This window comes from Canis lupus, chromosome 6 (genome assembly GCF_011100685.1).
Source record: "Canis lupus familiaris isolate Mischka breed German Shepherd chromosome 6, alternate assembly UU_Cfam_GSD_1.0, whole genome shotgun sequence".
Classification (NCBI taxonomy): domain Eukaryota; kingdom Metazoa; phylum Chordata; class Mammalia; order Carnivora; family Canidae; genus Canis; species Canis lupus.
Window position 1 is genome coordinate 27025170 of NC_049227.1, and position 18687 is coordinate 27043856.

The following is an 18687-nucleotide window of genomic DNA, read 5'->3' on the forward strand; positions in this document are numbered from 1 at the left end:
CAATGCCAGCTCAGCAGTCAAGGGTGGAGTGCAGATTTATTGGAGCACTGGGCCCAATACACAGAGGGCGACCAATGACACTCTCCTCTCTAGTTTCATTTCCAGATAACTTGGTTGTGCAGGGGCACTGGAGTCAACAGGTGGGATTAAGGGCCAGACAGAAAGAGGACCTGGGTATGTAGGCTGCCTCTGCTTTCAAAGACTGTGAGATATGGGGTTGCCTGGACTCTCTGAATGCCAGGTTCCTCATCTATAGGATGAGCTCCATGACAGCTGTGCTGACAACCTCCTGAATCCACTGTGCAAGTGTGACAGAAGAGGTTTATAAAGGTCCTTGCTGAGTGTCCAGGAAGCACTGCTCAGCCCAGCAACCGAGCAATCATCAGTTCCTTCTTGCACAGTGATGGCACCCTCCCCATATCCTCACATCCCTGACCACCCTGTCGTGCTTTGTTTTCCTTCACAGCATTTAGAACTTTGTATCACCATATATGAGGTATTTATTTAGTTTGCTGTTTCCTTTTTAGATGCAAGACAAGAGAGTAGAGGGGTTTTTTGTTTTTGTTCGTTTTTTTGCCTATTTTTGTTCACAGCTGTAGCCTTAGTGCCTAGAGTAGTACCTAGCATACAGCTGGTGCTCAATACATATTTACTGAGCCAGTGAATAAAGGGAAGTTGTTTAATCAGGAAGAAGCAGCCTTTAGCTAACCAGGTATCTGACTCTTCTAACGTACATTCAACAGACAAATGAAGTGAATCACAAGGCTAAGTACATCCCCCAGAGTCACACAGCTAGCAGTCCCAGACTTGAATCCAGGTCTGGATGAATACAGTGCAAACTCTTAACTACTCTGCATTCTTCTTCTGTCCCAATTTGTCAGGGTCATTGTAAAAGGATCCCAACAGAGGATCTGAAAACTTCTACTACTTCAGAAAGGCACTGTGTGGAAATGAGAAATCCGAGAGAAAAGGGCTCATGGTTGGTCTTGGAAGAGGCTGTCTGCCAGACCTCGCAAGGACTTCTGTCTTCAGAACAGGCTATCTAAGGGCAAACAGAATTAATTGCATTTGGTTTTACCTCCTAGGCTTTCAGGGATGGGCGGTTTGCCTTCCAGAGACTTTCTCGACTGGCACAATACGAACTAAGTCATAACTAAATATGATTCTACTGAGATGTCACAGGGACCAAGCTCTACTCAGCTGAGCATCAAAGAAAATTGGATGGAAGGGGACTGGGGTCCTGATTCTTATCTGTGTGTGAAGAGGTCAGGTAAGAAAGCTTCTGCAGCCTTTGAAACTGATCTCAGAAAAGGCAGACAATGAAGAAGTCTCTCAATTCAGTTAATTCCCTGGCTACAATCTCGGCATACTCATTGAGTGTGGAATTATTCCAGAACCGTCTTGTCCTATAATGAGTTCGAAAAGGAAGAACTCTGCCTCTCAGATTTTGCAGTGTGTTTGAGTAAGAAGGAATCTTAGCAATCAGCTAATATAATTAACTCTATAGACTGGAAAAAAAAAACCCAGTGCATTGAAAGGATGTATGACTCAAAGACATCCAAAGTCATATAGTCTAGGAAAAAGTCTCCCCTTCTTCACTTTCCTGTCCAGTGATCTGTCACTGAATCCAGATTACTCCTTTAGCATAAGTACAACCTAAACACTTTAGTTAAAAAATAAAGTCATGGAACAAGTATGAAAACCCACAGCGTGTAAAATCAGCCAGCTATGTGAATGTGCTGACACATGATAGCCATGTAGTGTGGGGGATAAGCTTTGGACTACATGACTCAAGGGCTGGGTGGGCCACTGACCTTGAATGACCTGAAACATGCAATGACTGTTTCTCATGTGGAAAATGGAGATCATAACACGTACTTCATGGAGTTGGTGCGGAAGTTTAAATGAGATTATATACATAAAGGACTTAGCATAGAGCTTAACCTATAGTAAGTGCTCCACAAAGATGCTTAATAATTTTCCTTCATCAAGCTACAAATTTAAAAATTTTACATCTCCTCTCCTCTTTCTCCTGCAATCTGGTAGACAGGCTTGAGTAGGGCACCTCCAGAGCTATGATGACATCTCTATGTCCAAAAAAAAAAAAAAAAAAAACAAAAAAAAAAAAACAAAAAAAACAAACGCAACAACATTTCAGCACCAAGGACAGAAGTCCCAAAGCCTCACAAATGATTTTCATCTCCTGAGATTTTAAAGATTTATTTATTTTTATTTCTGGGGGGAGGGGCAGAGGGAGAGAATCTCAAGTGGACTCCCTGCTGGGTGTAGAGCACAATGCAGGCCTCCATCCTATGACCCTGAGATCATGACCTGAGCCGAAACCAAGGGTTGGAAGCCCAAACGACAGAGCCCCCCAGGTGCTCCATGCAGATTATTTCAGTAAGCAATGCCCATGGTTCTGGTGGTAGAAATGACAAAGTGTCATGTCCATCTTTCTAATTCCATCCAAACAGCAGTAATACATCATCTTCCCATGCTAAAAGTCAGCAAAAATCCAGCTCAGTGGGACCTAGTCTGGCAGCTCTAAAGGGGCCCTGCTGGCCATTTTCTCTCAGGCCTGGGGTGAGCTGTTGTCCCTTTCTGACCTGGGCTGAAGTCAATTATCACGCCTCTACTCTGCAGTATCTGGAAGAACAAGGATCCCTGGGGCATTCATTCCTTAGGCAGCTCTAGAGAGCATCTTCCATACTCTCGGCATGTGTGTGGAGAATATGGGGGTGAATAAGATGGACACCATCCCTGCCCTTCTTTCCTCTTCCAGAGAGCGAGAAAATACAGCAGTAACACCTACCATTTATTGAGTACTTGCTACTTTCTGGACTCTGTTCCTTACACTTAATACATATTCTCTCATTTAGTCTTTACCACAACCCTTTGAGGGTTCATTTCACAAATGAAGGAACAGAGACACAGAGAGGCTAAGTCATTTCCCCAAGGTCATACAGCTGGTTAGGGGCAAAGGTCGGATGCTAACCTAAGCCATCAGGCTCTGGATTCCGCACTCTTAGCCACCCAGCTATAATCCTGCTCTAATAGCTAAGTAAATAGACACAAAGAACCACAAAATACATTAACATGTAATTAGCTGTTTGCGGTAAGTGTTCTACAGAAAAACTCAGAGGGTAGAGACAGAAAATAAAGAGACAGGGGCGTCTTTAATGAGGATTGTTGGGAAAGGCCTCACTGAGAAGGTGGCATTTAAGCTCCGTGTGAAGGATGAGAAGGAATTGGTCATCTGAGGAGTTGTGGACAAGAGCTTTATAAGGGATCGATCTAGTATATGCAAGAGCCCAATGAATGGAAGAGGCCAAGATGGATGGAGTGAGAGCTACAGGGACATAGTTAGTTTTGCTGACACATTCTGGTAGATCAACCACGGGAGAGGCTGATCCTGACCTAATTAGTGGAGGGAATGTATCATCTACTGGACATGGTGGGAAGTTCCGCAATGAACATGCTGAGGGGATCAACATAGTACAGTGGCTAGGAGTGCAGACCCTAGGGCCAGGCTTCCTGGATTCCCATCTTCTTTCCCACTTAATAGTGGTGTGCTGTTTAATCTATCTTGCCTCATTGTCCCCATCTGGAAAATGGGCCTGATAGGACATTTATGTCATAGGGTAGTTTTGAGACTTGAAAGAAGTAATTGCTGTAAGGCATTTAGGACAGTCCCTGGCACCCAGGAAACTCTTCGCATGTCTCTCACTACTGTCTTGTGTGGAGAAAGTTGACTTGGGTTTGACATCCAAGGGTGGGGAAAAAGAAGAAGCCTGAGAAGAGATGCAGAGTCAGGGGCCCAAATCCTGGGACCTAGAATTTGCTGACTTGGTGGCCCATGGTCTTCATGCTGCTCAGGTCCCCACATCAGCTTGTACTTCCAAGAATCTAAAGGTTCAATGAGGGCTAACTAGCATACTACAACTTTTCACACATTTTTAAAAACAGTGTTTGCTGCCTTTGGTTCTGTTTATAAACGCAATGCACACTTACTTCATAGAAAACTTGGAACTGAAAAAGCAAAGAAAAGAAAATAAAAATCAAACTCGGCCTCTCAGAGGTAGAACAGACTTTTCTTCTCGTCTTTTGTCTAACTTGGATGTGTATTGTTTCAGAAAAAGCAAAGTTCCCAAGCTGACCTCAAAATGCATGTGGAGGCCAGAGAAAGGAGATGCATCCACTGGTTTGTGTGGGTGCTGCTGTGATGCTAAGCTTTATTTTGACGTGGCTGCTATAATTGGATTAAATAAAGTGAACATGCAAACAGTGATAAACTCACTGGTTGGATTGAAGAAAAGCAAAAGCGAAATGCAATTTGCTTTCCCCATTGGAAATGAGATATTAATTATCTCCTTGCATCAATCATAGTGCTACAAGACAGCTGGGGAAAGAGCCCATCTCTTGATAAGCAAGTTGGCACCAAAGGGCCTCCTGAGAGCAGATTTGCTTGGAGGAGGTTCTTGGCCAGACTCTCAATGGATTTGCCAACTTTTGGCTAAACAGTTGCCTGTTTATGTATCAAGGGAGTTTTGGGTCTGAAGATTAGTTCAATGTCAGAGAGAAGGAGCTGCTGAAGCTCTTTAGCTCCCCTTCTGGTGCCCAATGGGGGAGTGCTGCTTAGAGCAGGGGGGGACAGACCTGAGAACAAGAAGAAACTGGCTGATGTCACTTCTGATCTAGGAACTGGGACCCCTCTTAGTTTCCTATGGGTCTAGCTTTCGTACATTTCAAATGCTAGTTGTTTCTGTAAGAATTATAGAAAATGCTTCCAAAATGTCAATCATTTATATTCCATTTTCAAGATTTTTCTCCATCATCATGACCACCAACATCTCTAAGTTAAAATGCTTATCCCTATATTCATCCATTTAATTCTTATAACAACTCTTGGGAGGTTGGTCTTATTAGCATCGTACCCATTTTACAGACAAGGAAACGGACACACAGATGAGTGATGTAACTCAGGCAAGGTCACACATCTAGAATCCAGGCCTGGATTCTCCGTGCCAGGTCCTTTATGCAGCACCTATAGGAAAGCTCCCTTAATACTTTTCTCTAAGTCAACTTTAAATAGCTTCAACTGTTTTTTGTGTTTGTGTTTTTTTTTTAAACTTGGCCTTATTCTAAGCATAAGAGCCATGAAATCATGAAATTAATTATATAAATTTTCATTGATACGCTTACGATCAATACCTAACTTTCCCTGTATGCCTGTTAATGAACTCCCTGAAACCATCTTGCACACCATTGATGGATCGTGAATACACTTTGGGATAGGCTGACCCTGCAAAGTAGGAAAGGATCTGATCTTCCCACCCCTAAGCATTTAAACGATGCTTCTGATTAAAGTTAGAATTTTGTTCTTTCATCTGCACCCCTGAACATAAAACTGCAGGTCCTCTCTGATGTGGTCACTAATCAGGGTGTGATAAATGAACACACATATTGAAAGTCAGTGTGAAGCAGGTTCTAATTCCAACCCTGCTGCCCACTGGCCATGGACCCTTGAGCCAGCAAAAGCAACTCTCTGACATGGTGGAAAGCACCTGGCTTGGGGTCTTCCTGGGGCCAAGGAGGACACTTGGTCCTCCACAGTCTGAACCTCCTGTTCGGATTTTATAAAGACTAGGAGACAGGAGCATGGAGAGTTGAAGCCATTTGTAAAAGTCCTATGGCTGTCACATGACAGCGGCAGCATTTTGACGCAGGTGCTAGGCCACCAGCAGTCGGGTGCCTACCCTGTGCCATACTGTGTTCCTGGGCTCAGCCTGAGAGCCAAGGGCTCCTCGAATCAGCCGGACAGCCCAGGTGGATCGAGGCAAGAAAAGTCCCAGAGGAAGCCTTGTTCTGGCAGATGGAAAGGATTTTCCCTTTCTGGTGCATGTCAGGGGCCCCCCACCTCCAGGCTGCAGATATTTGGGAAACTTCTCTCTTGCTCCACTGAGCAGAAGCCAGGGGTTCCAGCGGGGTGGAGGGACATCTGCTAGGACCTGTCCATTGAGGGTCACAGTGGACTTTAGGTCACCTGCTTCTGTTCATGCTGCAGAGGCTCACTGGGAGAACAGTAACAGTGCTGCCTGTCTTTTGCTGTATCTGGTTACTTTATTTTTGGAGGAGAGCAAGGAGAAACGGTGAATACAACACTCCCCTTCATTTAATTACAGGAACAGTCAGGACCGATTTGGCAGCTATTAAAATATTCGTTTGCCTTTATGCCATCTCTTTGCAGCTGGAGCTGGGAATCCAGATTGGCTGCCAAGGCCTGGAGATGGGCACAGAAGGTCAACACTGCAATTAGGAACCATGTGGAATTAAAAAACGAGGTACCTCGTGGCCTATTTTGTATCTCACCGCTTGCTTTGGCCCCTCTGCATTGTTTGGTCTTTCGAACTCTTTGCCCTTGTTGCAGTGTTTTTTACAAGGGCTGGTCCAAGAGCACAGAGCATCAGAATGGGAAGGGTCTCTGGAGACCAACTTGTTCATCCCTTTTGTTTTTCAAAGGGAGACAATGAAGCCCAGAGAAGCAGAGTGGCTACCTTGAAGCCACCTAGTATACTGCAGGAAGGCAGGCCCAGAACACAGACAGGCTGCATCACTTGCAGCTTGCAAGCTTGGGCTCTGGGGACACACTGACTTGGGTTTGAGTCCTTGCCCTATCCTGTGTGGGCTTAAGCAAGTCACTCAACCTCTCTGTTTCCATCTGTAAAATGAAGCTAGTAAGTTGCAGAGGGTCACCATCTGGAGGCAGAAAACCAAACCAACACAAAGGAAACTGGAACCAACAGAAGGTAAGGAGGTAGTCACAAAGTACAAATGTCTAGCTGTAAAATACACACGTCCTGGGGATGTGACATACAGTTGAAAATACCGTATTGTATATTTGAAAGCTGCTAAGAAAGCAGATCTTAGAAGTTCTCATCACGAGGAAAAAAATGTAACTGCACAGCGATGGATGATAACTAGACTTAGGGTGATTATTTTGCAATATATACAAACAACGAATCATTATGTCTTACACCTGGAGCTAATACAATGTTATGTCAATTATATCCCAATTAAAAAAGAAAAAGAAAAAAGATCCTGCCATTGAACTACTTGGCTATTTGATGTATTTATTTCTCTCTAGCCCTCTCCAGGAATAATAGTAAATAATTAAACAGCCAAAACAAAACAAAACAAAACCCAAAACCAAAACAAAAACCAAACCCACAAAAGGAAAAGAAAAAAACTAATGGAGTCTGGGCTTGATGCTATCATTTGAAGTGACTGATTCAGCCCTGTGTGAAGTCAGACATGAATTTTCTCTTTCCATTAGCTTCCTTTACTTAGTCTAGGTTAAGCTGGGTTTCTGTCATCTGCCACCAAGAGTGGCTTTGTAACACAACGTGCGCAGGGGCTGGAGCCAAAGCTGTGGCCAGCTCTGCACCCTGGGGCGGGGATAAGAGAAGATGTGCACTGTCTAGGTTGGCTCATGCAGCAGGTAAGGCCTCCACTGACAGGAGGAGAGGGTGGCAGGTGATGACTCATTTTACTATGAAATTAATACTGAATTAGTGCCCTTCATCCATCTAAGCAAGAGAAAACCAGCCAAGGGCTCATTCATGGGCAGTGGAACTCGTGAGCTTTTCTGTTCAGAGAGCCTTGAGTTTTAGGAGGAGGTGTGATCAACATCTTAGCCTGACCCTTCATCGTGTCCTGTGCCATTTGGGTATTACCTGTCAACTACTGATGCACATCAACTAGACAGAATGTATTCACACATCAGAGGCACAACTTTGGCCCAAATACCACTATTTATTTTTTCAGCAATATTTTTGTCCTAGGCTTCTCATGGCCTTGGACGTCAACATCCTCATCATCACCATCGTCACATAGGGCATTTCCTAAATGCTGCATGCTTTATATGCAGCATCCACTGAATCCTCTCAACCCTGTGACTCTAGGTCTATTAATATAGCTATTACGCAGATAAGGAAACAGGCGCAGAGAGGTTAAGCCACCAGTCTAGGCTCAGAGAAGTTCAGCCACCTGTCTAATGCAACGCAGCTAGCACATTACAGAGCAGGACTTGAATCCAGGAGGCACAACCTCAAAGCTCATGATTTTAACCCCTGTGCTGTCCACAGTCCCAAGCACAGGGCCTAGAAATAGAGGGCAGAGAATAAATACTGACTAGCCTGGAACAATACTCGGGTGGATGTAATTTAGACCCAAGTCTATCAAGTTATGGGGTGCTCCTTTCTCATGACACAACTTTGTACATAACACATATTACGGGGTTACTGGCAGGGGAAGAAGGGTCTTCAGTTTCTACCTAAGGGCCTAGACACCAACATCTGGGCCAGTTTTGATAACTAACACCTGCATGGAATCTCGTTCAGCTCCACCTTGCTCTACCTGGGCTTTGGGGCCATAGAACTGGGAGGGTTTGGATTCTAGCCCTTACCAGTTGTGTCTGATTTCTTTGGGAAAATCAGTAGTCTCCCAAAGACTCCCTTCCTTCTCCTGACAAATGGGGATAATAGTTCTTATATTTGCATTGAGTGGCTCTAAGACTGGATCCTGTAGGAAAAGGGTCAGTGGGGCAGGGTACAACAAACAATGGCCATCATTCTTGTGTCTCTTCAGGCCTCTCTAGGCTTTGCAGTTGAAACATGCTTATGTGAATCTGTGCTGATTTACAGAGCATCTTCAAGGCTGGGGGCGCCTTTTAAACATAAAAAAATGCAGGCCATCAGGAGGACAGGCACAGTCTATAAACAGCTGGATGAAATCAAAGTTAAAATTTAGGAAATGACACAACAAAGGATTCTGGGTTTACATCTTGGGAGCTGGGAAGATGAAGCTCACTGCTTGCTTTTTGACCCTCCCTGGGCTGCAGATAACTAAGCTAACTGAGTTACAGAGCTAGCCAAAATGACGCCTTGGTCAGCACTGGGAGAGAAGCCATGAAGCACAGATTGCAAACCGAAAGGCCGGTGGAGGCTGGGGAGGGAAGGGGGTGGGCAGGTGAGGACCATGGTGACTTGGAGGACCACAGGCTCTGTCTACCAACCAGGTGAGAGCCTCCAACGAGAAAACTCAGGCCCAGTGTTAGTGGACACTGGGGTCTTTAAGATGAGCTGGAATCTGAATGTTCATGGGAAACATTGCTATTTTTACAGGGGGCTACTCATTTTCAAATGAAGCACTTGAATGAAAGCAGAACAACAACAACAACAACAAAAAAAAACAATGCCAGGCCCAAACAAAACACTTGAACGCACTAAAATGATCCCATGTGCTGCCAGGTTATGGTCTGAGTTCAAGGCTAGAGAAGTCTCTAGCATGTCAGAGTGATCCTGGGTTGGAATTTTTTTTTTTTTTTTTAATGGTGTTTGCCATTGGGATGGCGAGGCCGATCCTGCGATCTCCCCTACAGGGGGCGCTCGAGACTGAATCCCTTCTAGAGCTGATCTCTGGCCACAGAGCCATAGACTTGGCTCAAAGCTATTTGGCTTGGCTCAATGGACTCATATCGGGGTTCTGGTGCCTCAAAACCCTACTCAAGTCTGGGGCAGCAAGAGTGAGGCACTGGTGCGGGCACAGGGTGGGAGTCAACTCTGTGCTGGAGTGACACTTTTTCTTACTAGGAGGTAAATTCCATGAGAATGAGGATTTCTGTCCTGTTTACCTTTAGAAGAGTGCCTGGCATGTGCTTGGCACTGGGCAAATATCTGCTGAATGACTGGCTGACCAGTGATGGCCCCAAATCGTAGACCCCAATGATCTGAGGCTATCATTTAAACTATAGGCCTCAGTCTTCCCAGCAATAAAGTGGAGATTAACAATGGCTGCCCTACTTACCTCAAAGGGTTGCCGTAATGAGCTAATGGACTCAGGAAAGTGCTCAGAAAAAAGGTGTATAAGGCTATCACGCAAGGAGACGCATTTCCTATGATCCCTGTCCTTGTCTAACTGGAGAGACCACTTCAGGTCTTACATGGAAGGGGCGGAGGCCAACCTGAGCCTTCTCCCACCCTCTGTTTCCCTCTGGCTGCATCAAACCAGCCTGGAAGGAAGGCCCAAAATGATCACCCAGATCTTCATTTCCATCTTGCACAAGGGTAGGGGGAGGATGTACTGACCTTGCGTTGTCCCGGCCATGTGACTTCAGGAAATTCATATCTCGGTATCGGGACAGAAATGCCACGAGCTGGTCATTCGTCCTGTGGAAACAAACCCAGAGGAAGGTCAGTGTCCTCCAGAGACTATGGACTTACCACACATATATTAAAAAGGAACATCAGTGTGTTTGTACCCTCTGTATTCCATAACCTGTGAACTCTTTAAGGATAAGCATGGTGCCTTGGGTGTTCTAGAATCTCTAGTGCCCAGTGCTGGGCTTGGCAAACATGAAATCATTGGTGTGTAGCTTGATGCCAGGTACTTAGCAACCTCAGGGCCTTTGCACCTGCTGTACCTGGGAGACTCTGCCTTGTACTTTCCAGGTCTGGCATGCTATTGTCATTCAGGTCTCCTGCCAAATGTCATCTCTTCAGAGAGGCCTTTTCTGGCCACCCAACCTAGAGTAGCATCTGCCTCCCCCACCCCCACCTTTATCACATGCCTCTGTTTCCATTACTGGATGTTAAATTTGCTTATATTGCAATGTAAGCTCCATAAGGACAGAACCTAGTGGGACTTGCTCCTCACTGGCACATAGTAGGAGCTACATGAAGGGTTGTTGGATGAATGAACACCCAGTCCTCGATAGCCACTGGGCTACTGATTGAGAGCGCTTTGAAAAATAAGTGGCATGATCCAAACAGATGACGTCGTTCCCAGCATTGTTATCCCAAATTTATCGCCATCAATCTCGGCACAGGCAGTGTAGTCACAGCTAATCAACTTGTGCATACAGCTGTGACAGTATTTTAAAAGGCAGTCACACGGGTCTCCATCTGCCAGAAATGCAGTCGCCTCTTCTGCTGAATAAACCCAAACAGGTAAATGGTGCTGAAGTGACAGCTCCTTTATCATCAGGCCTCTCTGCCCTGGGATTTCTACTTAAGGAAGTAAAATAAAAACCATTGTTTCAAAGTGGGAGACAGGATGGAGACAGTGGAAAGGAAGGGCGGCCCTGGAACCAGAATGGGGGCTACCAGACCTTGGGAGGCAGGTGGGTGCCTCAGAAAACAATGCCTGGGCTCTAGAAGCAGAGAGGTCTGGAGACAGGTCCCAGCTCCACGTCCAAGGGCGAGCAATTTAACCTCCGGGTGGTGGCCTTCTCTGAACTCCCCTGGCTGCCCAGCAGAGAGTAGGCTCTGTGCTTATATAATGAACAGATAACTGAGCGGATTTAAAGGGCATGTAGTAGGTGCACAATAAATGCAAGATACTTTGTTCCTTCCGCCTCCCACAATTGGGTCTGACCCCCCCCATCCCTCTTCCAGTTCCCTGCAACTCCCCGCGCCACGCCACTGCAAGCCCCTGTTCTGTGATTGGGTGACTCATGTTGACTAACTCCTAATTCCGGTGGAGGGGGCATCAAGCAGTTAGGAGACGCTGCAGTGAAAATGAGCACGGCTGATGTCCCATCCTACTACTGAGATCAACACCGCTTTGTTGGGAGCCATTCTAGTGGTGGCAGAGAAAGCCCGCGTCTGCGTTGAGGCAGACCCAGTACATCCGCAGCAAGCCAAGCCCGGCCGACGTGCACAGAGATGGATCCTAGGGACGCAGACAAAAGGCTAACCCCACGTGTGTCTGCAAAACGGTGCACCTCCTGTGCAGACAACCCTGCCCGCACGCTGCAAGGTAAAGCCCACGCGCGCCTCATACCAAGTTCTGGGCAGCTGTGGGCAGAGGGCCTCTTGAAGTTGCTGGGAGAGGTGGGAATGAGATCAGCCCGTTAGAAAAAAAATGCAAGCGATGTCTCTTTCCAAATCATAGAGAGGCCCATTCCATCTCCGCGTCTTAGCAGTTCCTATTTACCAACCCCTCGCCACTCTGCGACAGTTCATTATTGTCGTCCTGATGAATACGGGGACAAGTTAACCTCTGAATGGGTCCCTGGCAGCAGGAATAATAAACAGGGCCTCTGAGCGGCCTCAGGGGGAGGATTGGAGGGGCCAGGCCGGGGCGGCGCGCGAAGCCTCAGGCCTCCCAGGGTCAGCGGCCGCAGCTCCATTTGGCAACCCCAGAAAGCGCCTTTCAGGGCCCTGAGCTGGGGCCATTTTCACATTTACTGCTTCACCGAGTCCCCATCTGATGGGGATGAATAGGCATTTAGCGAATTTACTTAGCGATGCTTCCACATGAAATCGTCTCAAAAGATGACATCTTGGCGGGGGGGGGGGGGGGTTGCGCCCAGGGAGGGGGGCTGCGGATTCCAGGCCCAGAGCCGGGGGTGAAGCTGCCTTTCAAAGCAAAGCGCTGTGTGCCTGGCTTGGCTGGACTGGCGGGCGAGGGGACCCCTGTGTCCCCCTCCCTGGGGGCCCCTGGCCCCCTCGCTCTCGCTCTCCCTCCCAGTAGAAAGCCTGATCAGCATGCTAAAACCCATCTCCCCAGCCTTTCTTCAAGAGGACACACATTCGCAATTCGGCTGGGGCCCATGTTTTCCTATTATTGCTTATAGTGGCCTGTCTATAATTGCCTACATAATATTTAGTTCTCCTTGGATAATTAACAGCTTGCAATCTGCTGACATCTTACCCAGTTCCAGCCAATCTCTCTCTCCCCACCACACCCACTTCTCACTCCTCCTTTCTGGTGGAGTCATTTGCCAAGTGGCTCCCACAGCTCGTCACCTGTGCCTGCCTCTACAATTTCCTTCCGCCTTTCGTGGAAATGATTAGAAGACATGCTTCTTCAATCACGCCTGTTCCTCTGACTCAGGGTGGTGACTCTGAGCCCATCATTGGCAGCCTTCAGAGCCACTTGGGATGTCGTTGCGGAAATATGTAAATACGTAAATGTTAAAATACATGCTTCATTTTGATAAAGGGGATTTATTTCAATAAATAAATTTGCTGTTATATAAATAAACTTACCGGAACCGTGTGAAAATCTCTGTTGGCATGAATCAAAGAAAAGAACTGATAAAAACAGCTCTCGAACCATGACCGTTTATGAAATGTTCACCTTGCCCGAGACCCTGAGGCAGACTTTTGCCACGTTTTATTGCATTTAATATTTATAAAGACTTTATGAGATGCGAGTTTCATTCCTATTTTGCAGATGGGTGACTGAGGCTCAGAGAAGCCACTGCTGAGTGTAAAACAAAAATGAATGAATGAGTGAGGGAATGAATGAATGCACGAGCCCCATCCCAGGTGGAGGTGCTCTGATGCCTCCCTATTAGCAGAGCCTGATCTTTGGACAAACAGCATCAGGGGTGCCTGGGTAGCACGGTTGAGCTTCTGAATCTTGATTTCAGCTCAGGTCATGATCTCAGGGTCCTGGGATCGAGCCCCACATTGTTGGGGGCTCCTTGCTCAGGGGGGAGTCTGCTTCTCTTTCTCCCTCTCCCTCTGCCCCTACCCCTGCCCACGCTTGCCCTCTTTCTCTCTCTCAAATAAATAAATAAATCTCAAAAGAAAAAGGAAAAAACAGAAATGCTGTATCTCAGGCTCTGCCCAAGACCTACTGAGTCAAAATCCACTTTTTAACGAGATTCCCAGGGGATGCTTGTGCCCTTTAAAGTTTAAGAAGAGCTGCTTTTAGTGAGGGATGAATAAGATAGTTAATTCTCTTCCTCTTTCCTTCTTCATCTTCTCCCCAAGGCCTATTCCTGAAAGCCTAGACTTCCAGCAAGTTGCTTTCATCTTGGTAAGCCTCAGGTGTGGGGCTTATTAAATAAAGTCACGCCGGTAAGACCAGGGCAGTAGCAGCGGGCATGTGGTAAGCCCTTGATAAATGTTAGCTGTTATTTAATGGTATTATTATTGCCATCTTGAATATCGGAAGCTTAAGACATTTCGATCTGGAGACAGCAGTATAATGACCCAACCAGATTTGAACTTTGAAAGCTTGCTCAGTGTCAGACCCAGGGGATGTCCCTGTAGAGCATGGTTGGGGAAATGCCCCTTAGAAAGCACTTGGCCACAGTCTCCCAGCTGGTGTTAGAGTTAGAAGGGGCTCCCAGGGGGCCGCTTCAACATCGTGTGTGTCTAACATGCATAATAGCTCTGGCCACAGGGATGTGCAGGACGAGGGGGCATGGTCCAGCTCTCGGGTCCCTTCCAGTACCCTGGAGCCCAGTCATGACTGAACCTGTTTGCTGGCAGCACATGGCAGGATGAGGAGGAGAGGAGGCTGGCCCAGCTTCCACTTGGAGAGCACCCACACAGAACCAAGTGAGCTGTTCTACATCCCTCCTGCCCCCCTAGGCTGTGACCCAGAACCCCCGCTGGTTGGATATAGGATGCTGGGAAGAATCTGGCAGGGGTACTGAGGACTACTGCTAAATCAAAAGTGAAGCACAAGAGTTTTTGTGAATGTCAGCATTCGGGACTGTGACCCCTGATGCTGCCGGGTATGTGCAAAGCCCAGAGGGCACCGGATGGAGCCTCCATGGGTGCAGTGGGTGGGCTATATGAGCAGCAGACACAGGCACGAATGGCAGTAGATGGAGGGAGGACTGTGGCGCTGGGCAAGCCGGGGCTGGAGAGGGTGGAGGCACCTTCCATCTGAGCTCCGGATATGCTGAATTTCCCCTGCGTCTTCCCCTAGCGTCTCATCTGCACAGTTGTTTCATATGTACATTGAATTGAAACACTACTTTAGCTTTACCCCATGCAACCATATTTGTAGTATCTGATGTACGTTTTTTCAAATCTTAAATGGCGGTAAAATACACATAACATAAAGATTTGCCATCTTAACCACTTCTAAGGGTACAGTTCAGTCGTATGAAGTACCCTCATACTGTTCTGCAATCATCACCACCATCTATCTCCGGAACACTTTTCATCTCTTGAAACTGAACCTCTGAAGGCCGTAAACAAGAGCTCCCCGGGTCCCCACTGCCCCTGGCCCCTGGGAACCAGTATCCTACTTCCTGCCTCTGTGAATAAATTCACGGAGGAGGCAAACTCCAGGAACCTCAGGCAAGTGGGACTGGACTGTATCTGCCTTTTTATGACTAGCTCTTTTTTTTCCCCTTGGCATGATGTTCTTGAGATGCAATCCATGTCATAGTAAGTGCCAGAATTTCCCTTTCTGAAGATGAGGAATTCTGATGTACTATTTTTAAGATTTTATTTATTTATTTATTTATTTATTTATTTATTTATTTATTTATTTATGAGAGAGAGAGAGAGAGAGAGAAAGAGAGAGGAGGCAGGCTCTCCTCAAAGCAGGGAGCATGCTGCAGAACTCGATCCCAAGACCCTGGGATCATGGAGCTGGGCTGAAGGCTGACACTCAACTGACTGAGCCACCCAAGTGCCTCTGATCCACAATTTTTATGTTCTCCTTTCCTGTTACATGTGAAAAGCAATAATGACTCCTTGTCTGTGTGCTTCCTAAAGCACCTGTACCACTAGGGGCCTATGGAGAGTGGTCAACTGTCCTGGTTGGGTGTCAAGAACACACACATTTTAGTTTGAAAATCAGATGGTCCCAGGAAAATCAATGTGAGCTGCTGGCATGTGGGTCTGCTGAGAGCCATGGGACCAAGGGGAGATGTCATACTCTGTTCTGTTAGGAGGAGTCCAAGAGTACAGGAAATCATGATGGGGGGTGGGGTGGGGAAGCCAAACGTAACCCTTTCCTGTGCTTCTAAATTGAACGCTCTGAAGCTTCATCCACAGCAAGAACAACAGTAATAAGAGCATCTAACACTGGAGGGCTTACAGGAGGGGCCCCTTTCCTCAGCCCTCTGCATCTGCTAACCCACTCAGGCCTCCTGACAACCTATGAAGCAGATGCTATCATATATTCACCTTTATTACACAACTGGGAACATGTATGTCCATGACTTTTTTATGCAGTGATCTATCCCACTCATCTGTCTCATCAGCACATACAAGTAGACTTCATCCTGCTAATGGCTACATGGGATCCCAGGGAATGGACAGAGCCAATCCCCTAGGGATGGACATTTAGGGTGTTTGCTTCCCTCCCACCCACCTCCTTACAGATACTGAGCTATGAGCATCCTTGCACATTTACCTTCCCATGTATGGGTAGGCTAGATTTCCATGGGATTAAATTCCCAGACATGGAAGTGTTTATGCAAAGGGCTACTTTTTAGTCTCTCTTTTAAGAAAGACACATTGCATAGACTGAGGAAACCCCAAGAGCCACGGGTGGGGATTAGAACACTGGGAGGAAACCAAGCTGGCTGGGTCCCAGGGCTGAGGGAGAAGGAAAGGGCCAGATGATGGAAGGGGGGCCATCCTGGGGAGGCTGGTGGGCTTCTCGGACAGGCTGGCTGGGCCTGGCAGGGCCCTTCTGGATTCCCTACCATACCAACAACCAGTAGGACACAAATGAGCCTCTGTCAGGCTGGAAGAAGTGTGTGTGTGGGGGTGGGGGGGCTTGGTGCCCAGAACTATCCAGTGCCTGGGGCAGCTACTGCAGCTGGCACCCATCTGTCTGTGAATAGCACAGGGATTTTCAATATGGGCACCCCGGACAATACTTTTCAGGGCATGGTTAGAGGTGTGAGATGAGCAGGCATTGAGTCTAATTTTGTTCTGTTCCTTCAGGACCTGGTACATGGTAGGTGCTCAGCAAATCCTCACTGGTGTGCTTAACAAATGCCCAAGCGGAGCATTGGCGCCCAGCACTGCACCTGCCCTGCAGGAGGGGCTTGGCCCACAGAGCCAGAGAGCTCCATCATCCACCTGTCTCTCTGTGCCTTTGCCCACAACCTTTCCTCTACCAGAAATGCTTTTCCCTGTATCTTTGAACTGGGGGAGATGTGGGGCAATGAAGCCCAGGGCATAAAAAGATAATAACAATTTCGGGAACCTTGCCTGTTTTGCCTGCAAAGGGGTAAGTAAGCGCCCCTCCCCTTTCCTCTGACAATGACCCCATGATTAGGAACTAGTTGGTACATGAATAAAGTAGAACACAAAGAGATTTAAGGGCTTGGCCAAGGTCTTGTAAGGAGGTGGAGTCCAGGTCCAGAGCCTGGGCTCTTTGCAAATCCTGTTCTTCTCATAGTGGATCAGCTTTAGGAGTACGCTCTGTTTCTTTAGAAAGAGAGCCAGGAAACAAGTGCTGGAAATGACAGCCACTTTCTAAGGTCTCCTACTTCTTTTCAAGGGGACCCTCATTGAACATGGGCTGCATGTCAGGAGGTGACACAGACAAAGCCTCCTGTCCTGGGTGTGGGGCCTTTCTACTGTGCCTGTCTAAAATCTACACCCTGGCCACTGGATTTCTTCTAGCTCCATTCCAGTTCACAGGTTCGTTCACACACATTTTTCCATGTGGCTTATTTCTTTTTTGGGGGTGTGTGTGGAGGTGGAGACCCTGCCATTGCTCTGTCTGTGACCCTCCAGGCAGGTTACGCTTGGACCTTATGGAAGTCTTCTTGTCTGCTAGCAAATCTCTCAGGAAGGCCAGAATTCCAGCAGAACAAGAAGAAAGGTTAAGTTCAGGGTTCTGAGAAGGAGAGTCAAGAGCAAAAATAGCATTGGAGACCAGAGAACGGCTGACTCTGATTTGAATACGGCCAAAGCTTTCGTTAAGATGTGGGAAAAGATGTATGGAAAAAACTAGATATTGTAGTTCTTCCTGGACCCCGGTGGCAAAATTACAGCTGCAGTTGAGCACCCAGGGAGAAGTGGACTGGATAAAATGCTACCCTAGCTTTCAGATTCCACGGTGATCCAATCTCTGGGAAGCAGTCACAGGATCCTTCTAGAACATAAGTCTGATCCTATCTCCTATTTCCTATCTGTTAATGGCTCTTCATCACCTGCAGGACAATGTCCTAACTCCTTAGCAAAGTGCACAGAGTGGTTCGTGAGCTGGCCTCCCGCTCAGTCTCTGGGATATTTCAAGTTTTCTACAGGTTCTGTGCGTCCCCATAACTGTGATTTTGGAAACTCTAAAACTTGGCTCTCCCAGAAACATGGTTCTTTCCCTGACACGTCAGGTGCCAGGTACCTGGAACAGCAGTGGATAAGACAGTTAATGGCTCCTGTCCTCCAAGAGCACCCGAGATGGCGGGGGAAAGCGGACACCTAGGTGGGTTCCGGTGACACGGAGTGACGTGCCGGGTGGGCTAAAGCGCAGGGCCTGCTGGAGACACCGCGGAGCTCTTCCCCTCCACGCAGGCGGGCAAGCCAGTTAGAGACCCACCTGGCTACTAAACCTCAGTCACTTTCGATTGGATCTGTCTTTTTTGTTACTGGCGAAAACGATGCAGAATTAAAACACGCTCATGGCATTTGCGGGAGCTGGCAAGCCATTTCTCAAAACCTCAACGCTTTCACGGAACACTTGTAAGACACACATTTTTCATTTTAAACATACATAAGCCATTCTAAGAGGCAGTTTATCTGACATTCCATCAGCGGGAACTCTTAACACGCCAGCCCTTCCTGCAGACGGCTGTAATGGAAAGGTGACTGACAAGAATCAGCACCCCGAGGCCATCCGGATCCTCGAGCACTGCTGGCATCATGAACCACGCGCTGAGCTGCCATTCAGCCTCATGTGTGGGAG

General features: G+C 47.2%; 1 protein-coding gene across 1 annotated transcript in view; it reads right to left on the reverse strand.

Annotated features, from left to right (window-relative positions):
• Positions 1–18687, reverse strand: part of XYLT1 (xylosyltransferase 1) — a 304358-nt gene that overhangs the window by 32091 nt on the left and 253580 nt on the right. Inside the window, 1 exon segment of the mRNA NM_001008718.1 lies at positions 10146–10226. Within this exon segment, the coding sequence (NP_001008718.1) occupies positions 10146–10226 (81 nt within the window).